The sequence below is a fragment of the Apis mellifera genome, linkage group LG6 (assembly GCF_003254395.2).
Source record: "Apis mellifera strain DH4 linkage group LG6, Amel_HAv3.1, whole genome shotgun sequence".
Classification (NCBI taxonomy): Eukaryota; Metazoa; Arthropoda; class Insecta; order Hymenoptera; family Apidae; genus Apis; species Apis mellifera.
In genome coordinates this window covers 4,928,091-4,953,215 of record NC_037643.1, presented here as the reverse complement: position 1 = coordinate 4,953,215, position 25,125 = coordinate 4,928,091, and the positions used below count along the sequence as shown (strand labels likewise).

The 25,125-nt window shown below is 32.6% G+C and overlaps 1 protein-coding gene across 7 annotated transcripts in view; it reads right to left on the bottom strand.

The window, feature by feature from the left end:
- Window positions 1-25,125, bottom strand: part of LOC725964 — a 64,602-nt gene that overhangs the window by 19,896 nt on the left and 19,581 nt on the right. For 4 of the 7 annotated variants that reach the window (XR_003304916.1, XM_006561302.3, XM_006561297.3 and 1 more), the window contains exons 2-8: window positions 18,002-18,113; window positions 15,122-15,309; window positions 13,053-14,151; window positions 10,706-10,959; window positions 8,136-8,258; window positions 7,010-7,267; window positions 5,190-5,369 (exon numbers count right to left, since the gene is read on the bottom strand). Coding sequence is in view for 6 of the 7 variants with exons in the window: in XM_006561302.3 (XP_006561365.2) it covers window positions 5,190-5,369; window positions 7,010-7,267; window positions 8,136-8,258; window positions 10,706-10,959; window positions 13,053-14,151; window positions 15,122-15,309; window positions 18,002-18,113 (2,214 nt within the window). In the remaining variant the exon portion in view is untranslated. The remainder of the gene's footprint in view (window positions 1-5,189; window positions 5,370-7,009; window positions 7,268-8,135; window positions 8,259-10,705; window positions 10,960-13,052; window positions 14,152-15,121; window positions 15,310-18,001; window positions 18,114-25,125) is intronic. The other 3 variants (XM_016912650.2, XM_026441423.1, XM_016912649.2) reach the window with 2 other exon arrangements.

The following is a 25,125-nucleotide window of genomic DNA, read 5'->3' as shown; positions in this document are numbered from 1 at the left end:
TATAATAATTTGCAATATGCACAACGAATACTGCCTCGTTTGATCGCAGAGTGCTGATTATATCACTATTTATAAGTTGCTGCTTCAACAAATATAAAATACATTTGTCATTGCATGGTAAATGTACAATTCATCGTGTTCATAAATGACAAATATTTCGGTTAGTTAGCAAAATTAATTATAGATATATTTTGATACGTTCGATCAGCTCGATCATACAATTCATTCGTGTGATTCAACACAATTTAATACAGGAAAATAAAAATTAATATTGTATATTCCAATATAAAAAATGAATAATTATGTACAAAAACATTTGCATATACATTGCTGTTCTTCATGTTCATTGTTACAATTTAAAATGAGAGACAAAAAAGATACTCACACACATACACACATGTAAGAAAAAACAAACTCTTGTGAAAAGTGCACAAAGTTAACCGGTAATGAGACACTTACAAAAACGAACACTGTGCTCCACAAAAGTGAAAAGGGTACTTGCGCAGAGAAATTTTTACGGAACGCTACTTGTTGTTGTAACAATTTTCTAAACTTATAACGACTTCCGGTGGAAACTTGGCCAGGATCTACGTCAAGTCCAGATGGACGATAACGGAAATCGGGGGGAAGGGAAAAAGAAGAAGGAAGAAAATACGATAACAATGGAAATCCCGAGGAGATAGTTAATGAATTTCCCGATGTTCGGAGTATTTAGCCAAGGCGTAATGAAAATACGAAGAGCAGCAAAATAACTGTTTTCTTCGCATCTTCGGTTCGAAACGAGGCCAGCGTAAAAAACTTTGCAAGATCGAGAAAAGTTAAGGCGAGCTTGTTACAAGTTCGCCGGATGAAATATGAATAATACACTCGAAGAAACTTTTCAAAAATTACGAGCTCACAATCAACGATTTGCGTGCTATGATTTGTATCCCCCCTCTTTTTAATAGCAATCCTTTCCAGAATATGATAAAACGGAATTTTAAAATGAACAATTTGAGAGATAATCATATTGTTTTAAATAAAAAAGATTTTTGGAATATTATATTCTTTTAACTAACAATGAATATTTCTAATAATGCAATGAAATTATAATGAAACTTAAGGTATACTCATTAAATTATTCTTAATTGAATCTTTCTCGAAATTAAATGTGCAAAAGGTCACGTTTGTTCATGAATTTCCTCCGTCGTGTTAATTATGTCCACTTTGAATTACTACAGGTCTTAACAATTATGTAATTATAATATTTACAATGGTTATAGTCTTTTGCTAAATTACCAGACATTTCCTAATTTTAGACATAATATTAACCTATTAATAATTGTAACATTAATTGTTTTATTAATGTCTTATTCGTATAAATTATTAAATATTTGTTTAATCCTTTTCATAATTGTTTCCTCTTCCATTTATCAAATTTGAAAAAATTCAAAACAGTATTTATAGTATATTATAATAAATTATATTTCTCTTAGGAAAATTTCTTTTTTTAAAATTGTATAATGAGCTCTTTATAATTCTAATATATTTTTTGTTTGTATAACAATAAATTATTTTATTTATATTTCTCAATATATAATGTTGCACATAATTCTTATTTCTCGATATTTAACAGGTCAAATTAGATTTCCAACAAGATTACCAAAACATTGTATTTCCTTACAATTGATAATATTCTAATGATATCCTATCTTGAAATGTATTGTTAAAATTCCCATAATTCATAGAGTATAATCATCGAATAAATTCCAAAATAGAGCAATCAAATTGTATTTTAACAAATAAGAAATTCATCGTTTTGCAAAATTCCTTCTAAGGAAAAGAAGGAAATCCACAGTAGTGCAATCACTCGTTCGAACATTACAAGTGAAAAAGCAGACGTAATGCGAAACGAATTCGCAGTAAACCAAAGAAGAAACATACGAAACTTCCTCTCTCTAGCGTAGGATCGAAAAAACGTTAACTTTCCTCAAGTATAATCTCTTTGTTCCATCGAAAAACGAAGGCTACCAAAAAATGAACCAACTGTTCCCTGCGATAAGAAGAAAGCTCGCGATAAAAAACCTCGAAACTAATTCAAAATTTCTTGCAATCGGATTTTTAAAATACTTTTGCGATATCCTCTGGCAGAAATTCTAGATCGAACAGAAAAAGAGACCTCCTTTCGCCTCGTTGCTCATCATTCTTTTTCCTTACTTTACTTACTTCGCGAAACAAATTCTTCAAATTAATCTCTTTCGACGGAAGTTCTTGGATAATAAACCAAAATTGCTGCCAAAAGTCGAGCGACTGAGTTTCTTATTGTTTGAGACTGTTAAAGCTTTAAAACCCATAATTTTTCGACTTTCCACGAATGTAGCGATGAATTTTTAAGCGATAAAGTTTCGCCCATTATTTAAATGGATTAAATTGTGGGTTTCATTATTTTCAAACGTCAAATCTTACATTCATAAATTCCATTTATTTTAATTCTCTTGTATGAATATTTTTCTGATATAAAATTTCTTTTTCGTATTATCATACAATCATTTCTTTATTTTTAAAATTATATCGATATAATGTAAATTCTAAAATATCTTTCTTTTAACATCCCCGTATTATTTCTGAAAAATTAAAACGTACAATTATTAGAGAAATTTCTTAACAATATTAATAAATTTAGAAACGTTAGGACAGAAACTTGATCAAATATATAATTTCTCCAATAATATAAAAATCATCGTTTTATCACAATAATTAAAAAAATTAATCGTAGCCAATTACATTTACAACTTAGTTTCACCCAAACTCGATTAAACTTCCCGATATATCGTTACCCCGAATTTTTTAATTTCCAGCAGTCAATCCACCCGGAAACAACCCCTCCGCGCATTACATAATGAGCCGGGCATAATTCCATTAATTCATCCCGGCTCGCATTTATCTTCTTCTTTTATATCCCCTGGGGGAAATTCGAGAGAGCTGTCACCTTGTAATCAGGGACGTAGAGACGCCTTTAGAACCCTTAAATCATTCCACTTCTCTCGACGGCTGTTACCACCGAGCCACGAAAAGAACCCGTTCTCAATGGAAACTATAAAACGGCGACAAATTAGGAACGAGATTCGAAGAGAGAAAGGAAGGAGAATTTTCGCAAAGCTTGCTTTTTCTTTTTTTTTTTCTCTCGCTCTTGAGAAATGTTGAAAGTGTTCTTTTCGCGTGGAATATAGCGATGAATTAGAAAAGAAGGAAAATGGTATACATTTGGTATTTCTTGGTACTTTACTCGGTTTTCTTCGAAAAATACTTGACAAAATTTGGTTCGAATGGTTGGAGAAGATATTTGAGAAAAGAAAGAAACGAAATTTCATCAGGCTTATAGATTTCTATCTATTTATTAATTTTTGAAAGGATTTTTGTTTTAATAAATACAAGATAAATTAGAAAAAAGGAGATTCGAAGAGAGGAAATCGAATTTCATGACTCTTATTTACTTCTCTTCAAATTTTCTGAAATACCGAAAGAATTCGTTTTGAATAGAAAATAGGGAGGAGTTGAAAAAGGGTTCAAAGAAAGAAAATCGAATTTCTTTCACCTATTCCTATGGAATATTGAAAGAATTCTTTTTTTTTTTGAATAGAAAACAATGAATTAGGAAAGGAATCCGGAGAAGGAAAATAGAATTTCGCGATGCGAATGGTTCCTTGATCTTCTACGATTCTCGTGGAATATTGAAGAAAGAATTTAGATTAAATAGAAAACAGAAACGAAATGGAAAAAAAATTCGAGAAGAGTAAACTGAATTTTGCAACACTCGATTGTTTGGCTTTTTAACATTTCTGCCAAGATATTGAAAGAATGTTACGAATTAAAAAATTCGTAAATAGTATAATAAATACATTCGTGAAATAAGGGGAAACAGTAATAAAATAGCAAGTAATTTCGAAAAAAGAATTTCTTTTGCACTAAAATAATGACCAGCTACGTTCAATTACCAACAAAATAGATAAAAAAAAAATAAACGATTTAACTAATATTCATACTCTTTTGATTAACTATTATCATTATAAAACTTTTTAAATTTTCAAAAACAAATATCAAGAAAACTAACCTTTTAGAGCAGTATTCTAATTGAAAGTTAAAGCAAAATCAAAAAATTTCCTTTAAAATTGAAAAACGATATCCAAATCTAAGATATAATATTTTTACATCGAAATATAATTTAATATAATTCGATAAATGGAAGATGATATGGTTAGATACTATCGTATTTTTATCAAATCGAATTAAATCAATTTAACAATATAATTCGTACGAGTAAATGGAAAAAAAATCTTTCTCGAATCTAGAAACGTTTCGAACCAGTTTCCATTAAATCGGACAGTTTTCCGACAGTTGATGATCCAGAATCTCGACCCCGATATTACCATCTAGTAGAACCCACTAGCCTACCAAGTGGATCCATGTGCAGGTTAATTCGATTACGTACTGGGATCGTCTAGAACGGTATTATGGGGCACGACTAGGACCAGGCGGCGGAATCTCGTTAGGACGCTCATCTCCCTATGGAATTGTTATCGTACCACCCATCAGTTGCTCCCACTAAAATTTTCCACCGCGAAATGAACGACAAACACAATTATCCCGGTTACCGAAGAATATCATCGGTTACGAACCCAGCTTTCCTTGTTTCGAAAACACCATGATGATACACGGATTCATAATTCCGAATTCTATTTTAAACATTGACTGATTAAACTCTCTGCGAAACAAAGCTTCTTTAATCTTTTTCGTTGTCCCTAAAGATTAAAGAAGATACATTTTTACAAAAATTTTACAGTTCAATCGTTCATTTGTTTCTTTATAATTCGTTTCTTTTTTATTCAATTTCATTCATAATTCTCCAAACATTCGAAATAAAAAATGAATGTATCCCTCGATACATTTCACTAATCGTACACGAAAAAGATCTTCTTAACCGATCTTTGCATCGTCAAGATGAGTCCAATTTGCTAATCGACCCCCCTATTCGAAATCAATCGTTCGGAAGGGAGATTGGACGTCGAAATCGCAGGAATCGCGAAGCAACCGAGGTACAATGTATTACAGGGAGGAGTGGATGTTCGCAAAGTGAAAAGTGTCCGCCGCGGGGCTTAACCGGGGCAAATCCAACTTGCTGTTAAATCACCCGTACGGATTAAACCACTTACCGATACAAGTTCCATCGGGGGTGGCCTCGTAGCCCGGCAGGCACGTGATGGACAAGCTGTCCAGTATCGGTTGATCCTTCAACTCCATTGGCTCGGCGCATCGATAAGATCCTGGTGTGTTGATACAACCGTACCGACACATCTCCGTTTGCAAATCGGGTTGGGCGCACTCGTCCACGTCTGGAAAAGAGATGCATCGCATTTTCTTTCTTTCTCTCCTTTTTCCTTCTTATCGTTTCGAAAGGATTTAATTCCAAGATTTGATTTTCGATATCGTTATTCAAAATTTTGAGGAATAATATCGTATCTAAATGGAATATGGAAAATGGGTATATCGGGGGAATATTTATTCATTTTTTTAATTTTTGTTTGAATTAATTAGTCGATGAAAAATATCGGGGAGTGCGTATATTTTTGCTAAAAGAATATAAAATAAGAGGTTTCTCGAAGTTTTTGTATAATTGTTTAATTATTCATGATTGCGAAACGTTTGAATTTTTGTTTTTTTGGGGTGATAACGAAAAGAAAATTTTTGGTCTTCTGACTAAATAGAGTTTCACTCGATACTGATATTTTCACTTCCAAATTATTGGAAAGAATAATAAGGAACGTTTATTGATGGTAAAACTCTTATTTTAATTTATATTTTATGCAATTGTATTCACGGATATTAATTCTATATCTGTTTATGAATTTATAAAAATAGAGATTGCAAAGTTTTTAATATTTCAATAAATAGATGCAAGTAGATATTATTAAATATAGAACTTCAATTAGATGGAATAAATGATTGATGGGGCATTCGAATGAATGGCTGCGAAGGAAAGAAGCATTTTCAGAACGAGTTATTAATTAACAGAAAGCATCCATTAGTTGCTCGTATATCATTAACGATGACGTACTCATAAAAGATTCAAACCTTTGTGTATTGGCAAAAAAAATACAATTGAAAAAAATAAAAGAATGGAATATTCTTATATTCACAAACCCATTATACATATATATTAGACACGGTTTCGATTTCTCTGAGGCTAAAAAAAGATATTCTGCTTAGAACAGAATGATATTCTTTCAATTCAATTTTCCAAACGTTTGGAACCACCATTTTTGAACCTCCACATTGAAATATACAAAAAAAAAAATAAAATCTATATTTTATCTTTATATGATTTAATTCATGTTATTATTGTGCCAAAATTCTATCTCTATCTTTTTTAAAATATCTACTTCAGGCAAAAATAAAAAATCTATTCAGAAAAAAAATTATCTAGATAACTATTTTTTAATAAATTAGAAAATAAAGAGTAACAATTTTATTCCAAAAGTAAAGAACTACTGTTATTAATTAACTGTATATATCAATTAATTAATTAGTTTGTCAATGTGTAAGAAGCTTATTAAGCTTATCCTATCATTGTGTAATGGAAATTAAAATAAAACAATATATTAAATCCATTTTTAAAATGTACATTATTCTTTCATTATGAAATCCTTCATTTCAATAAGCTACTCATGGCAGATGAAATTATAAACCATCACTGTAATTTTCAATATTAAAACATAAGTACTTTAATACGCATTAACTAAACTCATATATCTCAATAGACTAAACCTCTTAAAAATTTAAATTCACTGTATTACGCAACACACCAAGTTCCAAATTATACTAAATCCTACAAAATCTCTCTTTCTCTCTCTCTCATCGCTCAAAAAGCGCCCAGAAGTGATCCAATATTTTCCACGATTCCTCTTCCATGGAGGGGCAAAAAAAAAAAAAAACATGGGAAGATAAAGAAAGAACGGTAAGCAAATTCTATTACCTTGACAGGTTTTCCAGTCGTCCTCCAGGATGAAACCATCGGGACAGAGACAAAATACTCGTCCCATGGTGGAGAGACAGGTGTGGGAGCATCCCGCGTTGTTGACGCTACAGGGACCCGCTGTCTGACACGTGTGGTTGTCGGCTGACAGCACGGTGTCCTGTAGACTGTCGCAGGAACATTCGTAGCCGCCTATAGTGTTCCGACACGTATCCTGACAAGGCCCGTGCCCGTTGTTCAACAGACATTCATTGATATCTATGAGATAATGAGAAGTAATTTTATATTTTTCTAAAGGTGAATAATCGAATTCGAATTCCAAGATAACAGATAGATTCATTCTTGGTTAAGATTGGTTAAGTTGGATAATTCAAAGCGATGGGAAAAAAGTGAGTACTCGTTATATTATTTACATTCTGGAGGGAGATGTTTGGTTAATTTGATTAACTAGATTAAATATATTGATTTCCTTTTTGTAAGTGATGGTTTCTTCTGTGTTACTAGTATGGGATACAATATTAATATTTCCTTTAATGTTTCTGCTATGATTTTCTCTACGTGAAATTTAACATCAATTTAGATCTTTTTCTACTTCTAATACCAATCATTCATAATGTAATCATGTATCAAAAAAGATAATTTAATCTTTCACTTTCATCAATCTAATCTTTTTAATCTTTTTTCACCATTGCATACGTATAAATACATTTCTTTTTTCCAATATAATTCCTCACATTACCTCTTCCATCAAATTCTTTTAATTTACCAGATAATCATTGCACAATATTCGTTAAAATATCCATCCGTGTAATTACATAAATTTCAAAAATAAATTGAAATAAACGAGAAATAATTCAAAATAAATTTATTCGATGGAAAAATGATAAATAATTAAGATAAAAAATAATATTAAAAAACAGAATGAAATATTTTAGAATATTTAATTAAGCATTTCGAAGCAAGATTGAAATTCCACCAATAATCATATCGATATTACGGTGTACAGGCTTTTTCGCGATTTACACTTGTTGCTTTTTCGAAGAGCGAAGGAGAGGGGAGGGAAGGAGGGAATAATAGGTTTATACCGTGTGTATATATATATATATATGTTCTGCAAATAACTCACCCTTGCATGTGAACCTGTCCTCGTCTAGTTTCATCCCCTTTGGGCACTCACAACGAAAGGATCCCGGGGTGTTCACACATTTATGTTCGCAACCTCCCTTGTTATCCTTGCATTCGTTCACATCTGAATTTTAACGAGTACGTGTAATGCCTGGAATTTGGCTAATTTCACGCGGCGCTACGCTTTTGATCTCAATTTATCGCGATGATCCCTTCGTAATGTTTTCATCATGTAATTTCTTAATGTATAGAGCATCTTCTTATACTAATACAATAACCAACGAGACTATTTAATTATGATTTTAATACATCGAATAGCTAAATTTAAATTTTACAAAAGAATATATTATCTCTGATAAGATATCTCCTATGTAAATTGGAAACACGATGTTTTATAAATTTATACCATTTTACTTTCGAAAAGAATGTCTGATTGGTTTGGAAAAAATTTTTTACGTATTCAAAAATAACGATCGTTTTTATGGACAATAAATTAAAAAAAAAAAAAAAAAAGAAAAAAAATTCATTTAAATTTTACACAAATTTGAAAAAATTGTATTCAAATTTCTTCTTAAAAAATTGATGAAAATTGCGTTGTGTGAGGAATGACATCAGCGATATTCGAGAAGAGATAATGAGAAATCGTGGAATGGGGAAAACATTAATGAGAGATATGTAAATAGAGAGAACCTCGTTTTCAAAAAAAAAAAAAAAAAAGAAAAAAAAACTTAATTACTCGAAAGTTCGACTCGTTTCATTTCTTGTCCCGCCAATTTATTCGGGTCAAACCTATCCTTTTAATTTTTTTTATCCCCTTCCTGGAATAGAGTGGAACTTTGTTTTACCAGAGTCGGTTAAACCAGACTTTTAACTAATTTGGATTACCTGTCTTTACGATTCGTCTAGATTAACGACATTCTCTCCCCTGGAAGCTAATTTTTCCAAGGACCGTTAATACGAATTTTCGCTTGATTTAAACCACTTTCTCATTCAACTTAGATTAATGAAGTTTTATTGAATTTGTGTGTTTTTTTATTCCACCGTTCTCCGATCCTTTAATCTCATTTGCATTCAATTATCACGAATATCCTGAATTATCTTTATTTAAACAAATTTCGACAAAGAAAACTTTATTTTAATTATTACAAATTCTTTACTTTTTGCAACTTAATCATCTCTGACACATCTAACAAAACTAGAAAAGAGTTTGATATATTAATAAAAATAAATTTTGACTTGGTGATTTGATTTTTTTTCATTGATATTTCAATTTGATGATTTTAATTGAGATATTATTTTAAGAAAGTGATTCTTTTCAATATCTTTAAATATAATTTTTTAATAACACGAAAAAGAATAAAATTTTAAATTATAAAATATTCCAATTCTCAAATTATTCAAACTATAAAAATATATGGGAAGATTTTCACTTTGAATTCAACTTGGAAATGTTCTACAAAAAAAATATCGTAATCCATTACGTCTCTACTTTGTTTAATTCAAAATTTTCGCGTAAAATAAATTTCTTTGTAAAATAATATATAATATATAGAGATATTCCTGACTAACTCAATATTCAGAAACAACTTATGAATCTTCTCTAAAATTAAAATCTGTCTCACGATAAAACGTAAGGGATATTACGAGTGGATGGAAATGGAGGAACTGGTCTCAATTTCCGGCTTCCTTTTAATTTCGAAATGCACGAACGAAATGAAATTTTATAACTGTCCCCCAGTTTTATGAGAGATAAAACGACGATACGTTTCACAGTTGGGATAAGAAAGAGAAGGAAAGGATCTCTGAAACGAAATCGTTGATGTTTTAATATGGACAGGAAGGACTTGTCCCTCGCAGAACGCGGGACCTGTCAATATTTCAACGAGTATCGATATTTCATCTTGAGAAATTTCTTTTTCATCGTCTTGACGTCTCGTCAACCGGGAAAAAACGATATCGTTTTACTATTCATATTTCTTATATTCGTTTATACTCGCGACGAATGATAATTTTATAATTTTATTAAATTTTGAATGGTCTTGTAATCGTTAAAAAACTAAAAATTGTAAAAACAAAATATAAGACAAAATAACGTATGAAATATATTTAAATCGAAATAATAATTTCAATACTTCATCCATATTTGTGCAAGCAATAATTTTGTATTTAAATTTTCTGCGTTCATTTTAATATCTATCTAACGGAATAAAGGATTAACGTTTCGAAATAATTTATCACGTGGTAATCTCTAATTTATATATTTAAATATTTCACGCACGTTTGCTTTAATAAACGTGACAAATACTATCAAATTTATGAGAACATATCAAATAGGTATAATTTCCATTAAAAGTGATTATTTAATAATATTGTATTATGAAAATTTCAAATATTCTCAAATATATTTGTTGAAAATTGGATCGATTTCGAATGTTTCATCGAGTAATAGATACTGAGATGAAATTTCGAACAACATCTAAATTAATCTTTGCCAATTAAGGGTTGTTTGTTTTATTATTTGGATAATATTGGAAGCAAAATATCAATGTACGAAATTGTGTGCAAACTTACCCATACATTTATCATCCTCCAACCGGAAACCTTTGTAACAGGAACACACCGGTCTGCCATCGACTTCTTTACAAACGTGATCGCAGGAAGCGTCGATGCACGCACCTTGAAAATTCGCTTTGATCTTGCACTTTGGCAGTTGTCCCATCCATTGACGATTTTTGCATAACAATCTGTTCGTTGTGCTCACCATATAGAATCCTGGGGCACATTCGTAATCGGCTTCCAAGTATTCGTGGCCTGGTATCGATGATCTTAGAGGAAAATACCAATTGCAGACTTTTGTAAATTTCGAGAAGAGTATAAATAAAATTGATTCGAGAAAAATGTCGAATGATTGTTATTTAATTTTACAAAAAAAAAATATTATATATTGTACAAAGGACATAAAAGTTCGAAGCCAGGAAAAAATAAGGAAAATACTTTAACAATAAATTTTGTATGCATCGATTGGAAATTAATTCTCTGATTGATTACCGCTTCAACTTCAAAAGTTTATGCAACTAATAGATATACAATAGCTGATCGATACTTTCCAACATATAATCTTCCAGGAAAGAGGTTTTGATCCGTTACAAACTTCTAAGCCCATCAAATACAAAATTAGCATAATATAAATTCTCGTAACAAATTGCACAATTTGTTAAAGATATATATATTACATTACAATATTGATTAATTTTTTCTAGACTTACTTTTCGATTCATCCACGATATTTCATTCTAAGACTATTATTCTCGACGAAACTGTAAAATATCAAACTATCAATGGGCATAAATCCTTTTCTAACGTAATTCTCTAATACATACGAAACTTTTTCTTATTCAACGTTTGATTCAACATTTGCTCAGGAGCAAGATTTACTTGCCATTTCCCTTACTTACTCGATCTTTTTATATTTTACAGGACCGTCAGGTAATTCCTGCACGTCGAAGCATTGAAAAGTTCGGCTTCTCGATCCGAAACTTTTCTGGATTCTCTACAATCCTGGCTACGAACTTGTCCCGGTAATTCAGTTTTCTGACGAAAAGGGGAGGAAATTTCGATAAAGGGACACGTTGTGACGTGGAGACATGTGCTCGATTAAAGAACAGACGAGAGAAGAACGAGAGAGAGAGAGAGAGAGGAGAGAGAAAGAGAAAGGGAGAGAGGGAGGGAGAGAGAGAGAAAGCTTTAAAAGAAATCTGAAAAAGGTCGTTTTGAATGGAACGAGCATCAAGAACTGCAATTATAGACTTTTCAACTTACGTCCTTTGAGAAGGGAAAACACATACTTCGTTAAAGATATTGAACGAAATTCTTGGAATGAAGGGAACGTTTTGTGAATTACGTTTCTGCTTGTACTTTAATAGGATTGAAAATAATTACTGAAAGTAATTACGTAGAAAATTAAATGTGTAAATGGAATATCGTTTCCTTTATACTTTCCGCGTAAAAATATTTTTTATTAATATAACAATATTATAACGTTAGATTTAACAATAATGCGAAATCTCTATTATTATATCATTAATTATTATTGTTATTATTATATATTACTTAAAATCAAACGATCCAACGTAAAGTTATTATCTGGTTAACCAGCTCACACAAGGATTTAATGTGAACCAATTCAAATAATTAACTTTCATTTTCAAATCGATTCAATCCCATTAATATTATGCAGCTAATGTAACGTAATAATATATGTACGTACATTAATTGAATAATTTTGTCAATTTTGTTGTACAATATTATTGTACAAAATTTTCAAACACATATATCTATTTCAATTTCTTGAGAGAAATACTAATACATATGTACGTACGTTTTTAATTTAACTATATATTTTCACAAAATGTGAATATCCAACGAGCAAAATACCATCAATATATTTTTAATTTTATTTTAATACATTTCAAATATTAAATATTATCAAAAAAGATCTAATCGATCAATAAGATATAAATAATATGAATAAATATTATTAATATTAAATAATATTGAATATATTAAATAATATTGAACAAATGAAATGTAATCTATTATTAAAGAAAAATTAATTTTCACTGATCTTAATCATCCATCAAAGAATCATATCAGCATCAACCATCATATTAATTTATCAATCGAGAAACGTTCCCTTCGATTCGATCGACAAACACTGTTTGCCAACGATATATAAAAATCGCTCGATTCACAAAACTGGCATTAATTACCTATTCCATAGATAGATAATATAATGCGCTACTCCGCAAACACAAGGGGAAGATCCTATCGTCATAAGGGAAATCGGATCGAGGGGGGGAGGGAAGGCTGGTCAACCTGATCGAGATGAGTTGAATTATTCATGCTAAAAGCCACTTACTTTACATATTTGATCAGCGCATGCCTGGCGAGGGGTGCAGGCACGAACGTCCCGTTTATGCAAGACAAATCCCCCCTCGTATCGTCCTCGTACACCACCGTGCTGCTGCTCCCCCATTCCGCGCTCTTCTTTCCACCACCCAACCTGTCCAACTCTGCCTCGTCGATTATGGGCTTTCCGTGAAAATGCGACCCGCCCCCGGCCCTCCTCCGCTCGACCTCCCCGCCCCGCCTCGTCACCATCGACAACCTCAAACTCGACGTCATGTACGCGTTGTAATCCTTCAACGTCCTCGCCAGCACCTCGTTCTCCAAATCCAGAATGGGCAGATCCTCCTCCGTCCTCGAGTAGCCCAACATCTTCTCAGCGTCGTACCTGGAGTTGCCGAACTTCGCCTCGTTCCCGCCCTCCTCCACCTCCTCCTCCTCCTCCTGCCCCTCCTTTCGGCCCCAATTCTTCCGCGACGACTTGGGAACAGAGCTGCCCAGGATGCGGTTCTCCAAGCTGGCCGGATCCTCCATCTGGGTGCGCGAGATCTCTTTCTCGAGCTGTTTCGAAAATTCTCTCTCCACGGTGTCCTCGTGCGTGTTGTAACGCGAGGTGGTCTGCGTGGCCTTCGCGGCCTCGGTGGTTAATTGATCCTGAAGATTGGACGGTGACGTAACATCGGTGCCGCTCGAGCGCGTTCGGTTCGCACCTCTCCAAGTCACGTTCGTCGCGTCGTCCACCGCGTGGCCGTCGATCTTGCCGAGAAGCAGCGCAGCCGGCGCGTCGTTCATCCTTCTCTTCAACTTGGACGCTCTACTACGCGCCTCCCCGTTCTTCTCCCCGTTCCTCGCCCTCTTCCGCCCGCGTTTCCGCTCGCGATTCTTCCTCCTCCTGCGACGCTCGGCCCGATACCTCCTCGCCGCGGAGTCTTTATTAGGCTTCTTCGTCTGCCCGTTCCGCTTCCCCCTGATCTCGTTCTCCTGGCTGCTGTTGTCTCGCGATTCACGATCCACCTCCGTGTTCCCGCTCTTCGAATCTTTGTTTCTGCGACGTTTCTTCCGGGATCTGTCGCCGCTGTCGCCCTTTCGACGAGTGATCGACGCCGAGGCTGCTGAAACGGGGGTACGGTTTGTTTGTTGTTGTTAAAGGTTAGATTGATTTCCTTCGAAGTTTGATCTTGGGTTTTTCGTATTTACGTATTTACGTTTCCTTTTGGCAATCTGTCTTCGAAGCAGTAATCGTGTATGTAGAAATTACTTTTCTAATTTTTACAACGTGCTGTTTTTAATTATTTAAATATGGAAAGTTTCGCTGTCTCGAATTCTATAATTGATTTGTAAATTCTTCCAATAATAATAATTTAAAATGTAACGATTATGCATGGACGAGTTCCCTTTGTAATATTATTAAACGTTTAGTATATGAAATGGACCATCATTAAAAATGTCATCAAATATTAAACAGCACAGTTGAAAGTTTAAATACGAATACTCGTAAAAGAGAAAATGTATAATATTCTTAATACTTTGAATCATTGGTGCAATAAATTTTAAAGTAAATTGTAATATTGTAAAAATTATTATTCACAAATGTGCACACGATAACTTTCAACACATTCAACGATGCGTTTGTCACGCACTGATTAACACATGATTTCTTCCTGTTTGAAATAGACATTAATGCCACAAGGTAAACACTATCGTTTAACATGCAATAAACTGAAGCAATTCCTGTTCGCAATCAAACAATATTTCACATGTTCATCATGTATTCATGATATTCACGTGATTAAAAAATAAATATTTATTACAATTAATACTCAAATTTGTATTATTTTTAATTGAAATTCATTGTTTGTTCGTCAAAAATAAAAATTTTAATTTATTAAAAAAAGCTTGACAAAATAAAAGACTAACGTATTTATATCTTCTATAGCAAAATAATCTCTTCGTTCTAATCGAAGATGAAAAAAGAAAAAAATAAATCATTTCCTCTTTAAGAAATTAACAAAGCTAATTTCCTAAAATTTGTAACGAGAACTCTTACAATCCGATTCAAGTAAGGCAAACATTTTTACTCACTGACATTCAGTCCCGGCCGAAACGATGAGTTGGAAACACCTGCTGGTGGAACGAGGACCTTGTCCCTATTTCCGTCTGCCCGAGGCGCTGTTTCCACTTCCGTCTCCGACACCTCCGCCGCGTTTCGAGACGAGAGGGAGCTCCCGTTCTCGTCGAGCGTCTTTTTACCCTCGAGAGACGCATCCCAGCTAATGGACAACATAACCAACCGTTTTTTCTCTCTCTCTCTCTCTCTCTTTCTCTCCCTCTCCCCCTTGATCTCGACGAAAATGAAAAGACTGCGTACTTGGCTAGTCCATCCCCGTTTGACATGCATAACGCCGCGCATCTCTTTCAAGTTTTCAACCTCTTTTAATATTTACTTCCTCTCGAGGACACTTTCCATCGAGTTCCCTTCTCGAGAGCACGCGAAGCGTATCGTTTTGTATCGATGGATTTCAACTTGAAGGATTCTTAATAGTCGTCGATCCAATTAGAAATTATCCGCTTTTCTCTCCCGTGGAAATCGCGATTTAAACGTAAACGAAAGGAATTACGCTTTGGATCGAGTTGGATTTGCGCTGGTAGTTATAGAAAATGTGACGTGAAATTTAATCGAAAGTGAATTTTTTATTAAAAATTCATTTCTGATTTTAAATAAGATGGTTAAGTAATTTTAAGAAGTTTATGTACTGTTGATATTTTCCTTGGAAATAAAATTTCATTTTGTAATCATGCTCGTATCGTGCGATTATTATTCGAATTTTTATTCAATTAATATTATATTTTATGATTAGTATGAGTCACGAGTAATCTGACCATCGACTTTTATGATCCATCATGTCAGGATTACAATCGCACATTTTATGTATCATATATTGCACGCGAATGCTCTCCATTAAATCATTAACCATTTACAGTTGTCCAGAACATCAATTGGTGCATGTCATAAAATAATTTTTAAAATAATTGTACATATAAATTTTCAATAATGTATCTGTATATCTCTATGCAAGACATTTTATATCAAACTTAATTGATATTTTATTAAATTATAATATTACTCAATTTATCGAATTATAATATATATACAAATCCAACTTACGTGTTAAAATTAACAAATGAAGTAGAAATCAGTTCGAAATAAGATTAACAAATGAATCTATCTATTTAAAGATGACAATTGATTTCTCGACGAGATCAATATCAAACAAAATGAAATTTTATCCCAATAATTTTGAACGAAGAAAGGTTAAATTTTGTTTCGTCGTGGATGGATCTGATCCACGAGTATCATCATTCCACCATTCCTTTTAGGATCTTTTAACTTCGATAATTATAAGCCGTGCTACCGTGTAATTGAGACCAACGTTGACCAGTGTGCACCGTGAAATTAGGATTTCCACGAATGCGGTTCCACTGTGTTACGTATCAATTAGAAAGTTCGAGTGTGTAATACGACCGCCCTTATTTCGTTACCCCACCGTAATTATCGGTTCTCCCAAGTCCAACCGTTTGATCCTCGATGCCCACTACCAACTCGGCCATTCGATCGAGAAGTTTATTAAATTCGCTCGGTGAACTTGTTGCCGAGGAAACAAGAAATGTGAGGTACGTTTCTTCTTATTTCTCTTGCTTATTTTTTCTTTTCTTTTTTTGTTGATTTGGGTGAGTTAATGGTACGTGAGGGTATTTGAAGGATAGTTTTGCGGAGATTTATTTGAAGAAAATTTAGCAGAAAGGAAACGAATTGGAGAATTTATTCCCGGCTAGTTTTGATTTTTCATCTAATTTTTTTTTTTTTTTATTTTCTTCCTGGAGTTTGGATAATTTTATAACAAAAGAAATATAAGAGTTGGAACTCGAACTAGAATTTTGTACAATATTTAAAATTAAGAATTAATACTTTAACTAATTCTTAACTATCGAAAGATTGATATATTCCAAATGAGATTACGTCCAAAAGGAAATCAAGAATACCGTGAAGAATATTAATATCAATGGTGGTAAATTTCAAACTGATATTTAATTTACTCGATATATTATTTGAACAATTACCATTGATTGGAAACATTATAAATTATTTTGAATGAAAAAAAGAACGTTGTATTATTAATATAACATTTGGTATCCAATTTTTATGCCACGTGCAACCTTGATAATATATTCGAAGACAAACTGTCTGATTTATAGTCTGATTTATAGATAAATAATAATCGAAGGTCACGGAGCTGGTTCTTTAGAATGGAAATTGATTGGTCACTACATTGTTAAAAATTAATTCACAAACTTTTTCGATAAAAAAAAGATTCTTTAATAAATAACTTCGAACGTAATTATAAATCTGAAAATAATCACCATACTATTAGAAAGAAAAAAAATGAATATAAAATTATCCTTTCTAAATTTAACTTTAAAATTGATCGACAGAAATACATTATCCAAACTCGTTCTTTTAAGGTTAATTCAAAACTAGGCTCACTTGAAACAATTGACACTGCTCCACAAACATAACGGTCGACCTTGGTAATTAACGAGCCAATTCGCTCATTAACTCCGTTGTCACAGACACGCGTTACACATTCCAAAGGGAGATAGAATAGAATAGAATATTTTCAAAATCGATAACCCGGCGTTCAAATTTATGTACAAATCTCTATAAAACGAAAAATCCCTATAAAATTTCTTCAAGAAGAACATTCTGAATCTTTAACAAAAAAAAATATATCAATTCAAAGAAACAATTCTAATTTTCTAGAACAAAATTTCGCTACGAGAGATCACATCCAAATGGGTTACTCGACAACAACCACCGATTAACCATCTTCCATTTCCTCGAACCGAAAGCTGTTCGATAATCGACACGTTGGACAGCATCAAATATTCATAAAAAGTACTTACACGTACGACTGATCCGCATCGTCAGCCTGCAGTTCATCGCGCAGATCGTCTATTTTCCTCGCGTCATCCCTGTTACCGAATTGTTCTCGCGGGTCCGCGTTTTGGCAGCGTCCTATAAAGTAACAAAAATATCGCGTTCAATCGGTGTTGAATACGAGGCATCACCGTGATCGAAATCCGAATGAGGGATAAGATGAAGAAGAAAAAAAGGAGAGGGAGGGGAAAATAAAAGAGGGGAGGGAAAGAAACGGAAACGAGAGGCGTACGACGCCCCGTGCTACGAAACAGAGGCGCGAGAGTTTCCATTTCCGGCTGGCGGAAAGTTTCACCTGGACGAGCAGGAAAGTTTTCTCAGATTCCAGAGGCCTTGGAACCTGGCTTTCCCTCCTGCTCGAACTCCGACCGGAAGTCAATAGGGCCTTCACCACACTTTGAAATGCCGGCAAAAGTACTTGCATATGCCCCTTCCCCCCCCCTTCCTCCTCTCCGCGCCTCTCCCTCGGCTAGCAAGCTTTTCACAGCGATATTGAACTTTTTATCGCGTCGAACGAGAGGAATGAAAGGTTAAAGCGGAGGCAGGAAACAAAGCGGCGGCGGCGGCGGCGGCTGGCAATAGTCGTACAGATACCCACCACCCGTGGAAATCGTCGATCGAGGCGAAGGTTTCGCCGATTACCCAGGGAATTTGCTTACTTACGAGGGGAGTACAACCCTCGTTTCGAAAGTTACGAACGTAGGCTTGTTAAAGGCGACAGCTTTAAAGACTGGAGCTGGGAGGAATAACGAAAAAAAATGAGGAAACAGGGAAGAAAGATCTTTCGATATAACACATCGAATGATTTTTACGATGGATAAATAAATAAGTATAGTGAGAGCTTAATTATCTTAATCATTCGGAATCTTAATCATTCGGCATCTTCTAATTACCTAATACTTTATTTCTAATTATCAATACTAATTTTACATCATCCTTCTATAATTGGTAATATAATTAGATTTCTCTCCATTAATTTTTGAGATTAAATAATTGTCAAATAGTCATTAAACACGTTAGTTAAACGAATTTTCGAAATTACGAAAGAATAACTTTTAATTAAAAAAAAAAAAAAAAAGAAACAAATACGTTTCCAGTTATTTCCTTCCAGAAAAAAAATATATTTTCGTCGCGTATTCTTTGACCCGATTTTAAACTCAAAGAAATAACCACGTCCGCTATGATCCCGTCCTATGAGATCTATCGTATATATATCTTGGATTCAAAAGATCGTATCCAAAGTGATGACATCCACTGCGAGACCGTGTTCTGTAAGATCAAAGCCCTGACTGTCAAAGTTCTATAAGGTCCCTAATGATTGACCTCACGAGGATAATCCGACGGGTCGATAGTCATGTTCTACAATCAGGTTCTACTGAACCTGGGTCATGTTAAGCATGGTTCTAATGCGTCTGCCATGTCGGATTTAGTCTCGCGTTTAAGGCCATATTAGACATACAACTATGAGGTCTGTTGTATAAAATTGAAATCATATTGCGTACAATTGTAGCTACGTCTAATAACATCAGATGTGATATTTGATTTATGTTGAATGTGAGATTTGGAGAAACTTTATTTACTCATTTAATATAATGATAGAATTTTCGTTTTATATTACTAAAATAAAGTTTCCAATTCTTGCCACATTTTTTCCTATGTTTTTATCTATTACTTTTATTACGTCGTTGTTTTAATTCAGCAATTGTTTTTTTTGCAAGGGCAATCTCAATTTTCGAAGCTTTCTAATATTACTTTTTATTTCGCGCAATATTTTCTGATAAACTTGTGCACGTACATTGTACACGCGGTGTATTTCTCTCTACATATCTCGTATCGAATTTTATTCCATTGAGTTCAAAACGTGATTCCATTCGAGAAAAAATACACACTTGCACTTTTATCTTTTTTAACGATCGCATTAACGTCGACAGTAACAACAGTTTGGAATCCGGTAAATCGGCGTAATCTAGCAACTATTATCCTTTTGCATGCCTCTCTCGATATTTTTCCACCTTGTTTATTTTTTCACGTGTTTATTTTCTCTAAAAGTATTTTTTTTCTTTCCGGATTAAATGTGATATTCGATATTGTTAACAAAACTGTGATACTTTGTTAAAATAAAAGATGTATTGTTCGATTATAATATTATTATAAATGAAAAAAAAAAAAAAGAATAATTTATCCTAATTACATGTATAAGATATAACATTTAGCTTCTTCTGTAGAAAATATTTTATTCTCGTATAATTTCTATCTAAAAATTATTGTAAAGTTCTAACAATTTCCTAATGTTCCTTTTAAAATGAATTTCTTATGTCTGATTTAATTTTCCATTAAAAGAGCAGCGCGATTTAAAATATATATCATTCTATCTTTACCATTAAAAACGATTTATATTAAATCCGATAAAAATATATATGTTCCATCATTGAATGAGAAAAGTTGAATGAAATCATATTAACTTTATACACGTAATATATAATTTTCCTTTCACAATTCTTATATTTTAAATAAATCACTATTAATAGTCTTGGATAGTCACGTTAAATCTTTAAAACCGAAAACCATCAGTTCGAAAAATTTATAATTTGATTAATTTATCATTTACATATTCTTAATATATTAATCAAACTTACCATGTTCCATTTTCCTATTGAATAGGTATGAATGCATGAAGTAAACAATGCAAGCCCAAACAATATTAAAGCAAAGAGCGGAAATTTAATTTTCTCGTTATCTGTTTAATCCTTTCAAGTGGAAAAATCAATATACATCGTCAAAATAATTATACATTATAAAGACTACCATCACATAGATATAATTTCTCTATTAATATTATAACACGTATAAAAAATAATGAGACTGTAAATTTCAATTTAAAAATTACGCTTAATCTATTTTTTTTTTCATTTAAATTAACTTCCTTTTAAATAGATACAATTATTACATTCATTGTTATTACATTCATTGCATTCATTTGTTAAAAATATAAATCCATCTCGAATAGATTAAATTCAATCATTGGTAAAGCAGTATCACGATTTCGATGGCACATCACTCTTTACCAACGTAACGAGGAACGTCTGATAAAGTTATGAATTACGGTGCATTGGCCTTCAGAGTTCGTCGAGGTCGTTCAACATGGGATAGGTCAGTCCTTGGCTCTAACTCATTCTAACGGAGATCGCGTACCATTCCCGCCACCGATTCTACGTGAAACGGAAATATAATGGCGTCGATCCGATTCGAAACGGAGAGTATAGCTTCGTGCACGGGGAAACAGAGGATAAATCTAAGAGCTCGATGAGAAATTTGCTGCGGATGCATTATAAAAATGTACAAAACGCGGGGAACAAAGAGGAAAGAATGTTTTAATGGTTTCCACCAGTTTTGTTGGATAATTCGATTATAGTTATTTATGGAAATTAATTAATTATTTCAAATCGTTTCTCGATTATTTTGAATTAATGAGATTAAATAAAAAATTTTGTTTCTACATAAATGATAGAATTATAAATATATTAATATATATTTCTAAAGATTTTTTAATAGTTTAGCATCCTAGGGATCACTAGTACCGAATACCAAAATTACTAAGGGTGTCATAAAGATCCAGATAAACTATGACTATTAATAGTGATTAAATTAAAATTAAATAACTAAAAATATAGTTTATACTATATAATATAAACTACTACTATATAATATAACCGAGATTATAAAACATTCGTCAAACGGAATAAATAATTAAAAATTGAAATATAAAAATAAAACAAAACTCTCTCTTTCGATAAAAATAAATTTCTGAATTATTGAAATCGGTTATTGATATTATTTTTAACCAGAAATTCTTTATGTATTCATAAGCTATAATAAATGATTCATAGGAACAATTATATCTAAATAATATTTTCTTGGATAAAATAACACATTGAAAAATGAAAGTACGTTGCTTGAAAATTGTTTCCTCCGTGGAATATACGTGCGAACAACAGAAATCCAAAGAAAATATGTCACCATGACATGCACATTGTGAAAGAAATGAAACGTGTCACGCCCTGTAACACATCGAGAAATTTGTCTGAGATCATCAGTTTATATAAAACTCCATTGACAAAGCGGCATTTATACACAAGTATCAGGTCAATGCTTGACGACCGCGATTTTAAATTTCACACCCGAGTTCAGACATTGTATTAAGTAAATCCGCCTCGATGGAATGACGAAACGTTTGTTTCTTCTTCTCTGTATTTTACACGTAGGAGTTAATCCTCGTATCCAATTCGATGAAAGAAATCTTGAAAAATATATATATATATTTGAATCTTAAATTTTCTTTCTTTTTGAATCGTAAACTTTTCTTTACATAGACATTTCTAGATAATATTATATCTTTTCAATTTAATTCTTTCACATCTACGAATGAAATATTTTTATAACGCGATATCCTTCCCTTTGAACATAGATATTTCTATTTTTCAATTTTTCTGATTAAATTCAATTTGAAAAAAGAAAAAATTTGATTTTCAAAGTAAAACATATCGATCACAAAAATATTTGATCATCTAATTTCGTAATTAGATATAATTTTTTGATTTTATATTTTATTTCATATTATTTTTTTCTATTCTGTTATTAAGTTATAGAATAAAATAATATAATTTGATATATAATTTTACATAGAATATATTAAATATGTGAATATTGCTATCTAAACAAGTATGATGCATTTTTTTCTTTTTACAAATAAATTTAACAAGGATTATTTAAAAGTGAATTATTTCAACTTGAATTTGTAATTTAATCTTTCCTATTGTATGGAAAATATTTACCCCAGAGTAAATGTTACAACTTTATTGGAGAATATTTGTAAAAGATATTAAAATTTAGATAATACATATACTTTTAGATAATTTGATCGAGAAATTAATTCAATTTTATAACATGGATCAGCGTGATATAGAATTTGCTGCCTTTAATGTAATAAATATCATTACATACACTATAATTGGATCGATGGATGTAAAATGATCGATCTCCTTCTATTTATTATCAGAATATTTCTCCGCTGATAATTTTTCCCCATAAATCATTCATTTTCGAACTCATTATAATTTTTCCTTATTTAATTGAATTAAAAAATACAAATAATTACAAATTAAAATCCCCTTTGCTGCTACCAAAATATTTCTAAAATTTAACTTTTAATAGAAATTAAACTCTGGATCAGAACAAAAAAACAAAGGAACATTTTTTAATAAAAAATTACTCGATTGATTTTTCAAAGTTCAAAATGAAGTAATTATTAAGTTCAACAAATAAATTTTTACATCATCGTAGCAAATTCACACGTAATCACATTTATAATGAAATACCGTAATAATATCAATTGGTTTTCAAACTCGATCAAATAATCTCCATGAAAAAAATGGGAGGAAAGATATCTTTTCAACTTATCTTTCCCCCTTTTTCTCATTTGCCTTTAAAGTTGTAGATTAGCTTGGAGAATTGCGAACTAGGCAAAGAAACGTATAGTTCCATACTTTACTTAGAAGCGAGAGTTCAGAGTCCTTAAAGCTCCTGAAAATGCCAAGGCTTCCTCACCCCACGCTTCCTTACCCTTCCATTTTTCCTTCCTTTTTCCCAGCTTACCTGAACGAGTAATTAAGACGTTGCGCCAACGTGTATATAGCCGAGAAACCGGTGAATGAACCGAAATTATTCTTCGTTGGTGCACGCACAAGGCGCGACTTGATGTCGTGAAATACACCGACACCTCGCCGATGAAAAAAACTCGAACGACAGGTCGAGAACCCGGTAAATACCCTCGTAGGAGAGAGATTTAACTTTGTCTGGGTTGCGTTTTAACCCTTTTTTTTTTTTTTAAACCGGGACAGGTTATTGCAGCAGCTTTGAGCTCGACTGACAGTTTATTTTCCTTTATTTTTCGGATGTTACCTCAGTGAAGGGTTGAAAGATTTAATGAACCAATTTTTACGTTAAGGGTGATAAGATTTCCGCAAAAATATTTGGTAACAAGAACGTGGGAAAAAATGAAATTGCTACGTGTTTTCGAGAGAGAGAAGAAAGTGAACAAAAAATATTATAAAGGAATTTTGATAAAAATCGGAGAATTTAAGAAATTCGAAATGTTTAAATGATAAAATGCTTTCTATGTACTATGAAGAAATATTAAATATTCGGGCAATTTTCATTTTCTTGAAAACGAAAGAAATGTTTAATATTCGATGAAAAATCGACAACTTTGAATTTTCGAATGGAATTGGAAAACATCCACGGGCATGATGAAAATTATAAAGAAACGAAAGATCGGATAATTAAACGAGATGCGACGTTGTTATGCATAAAGCAACGTGAAAATTATTGCAGATGGAAGAAGGTATTTATACATTTTATGGTAAAATTAATATTAAAACCAGAAATTTATAACAAGAAATATTACATATATATACGATGAAAAAAATTAATTTACAACATCTATATCAACATCTATCACATAATTAATTTTACAAAAATCTAAAAAAACAAAGAGCCGTTTTAAAAACTAATCGATTAATTTTAATTACTATTAAAAAATGACTGATCTTCGAAAATTTCCTTCGAACTATTTACGCAGGAAGGAAAAAGAAAAAGTAGCAATTCACAAAGAAACTTATCAACGTGCCCGACAATAAAAATCTCCCCTATCCCCCGACTTTCACACGGGGAAACGTGCAAAGGAGAAACGCATCCCCTATTTAATTTCGGCGGATTCGAAGGAAGAGCAAACTTCTCTCGAACCGTTTTCCAATCAACCATTCGCCCAAAAGTAGAAGACTTTCCCTCCATTCCCCTGCAACACCCTTGCCACCACGTTTACTCGATTTAAGAACCCGAGTTCGTTAAGCAAACACGGTAATCAAGACCGTAGATACTTTCGCGCCACGAGTGAAGCGAGGGAGGAATCGATCCTAGACGAACGCATTCCGTACGCAGCTGTTCCAGATTTTATGGAATATTTGCACCACCGGCGAGTTTCATCGGTCGATTGAAACCACCAACTTTCCACAGGAGTTCTCCGCAAAATTCG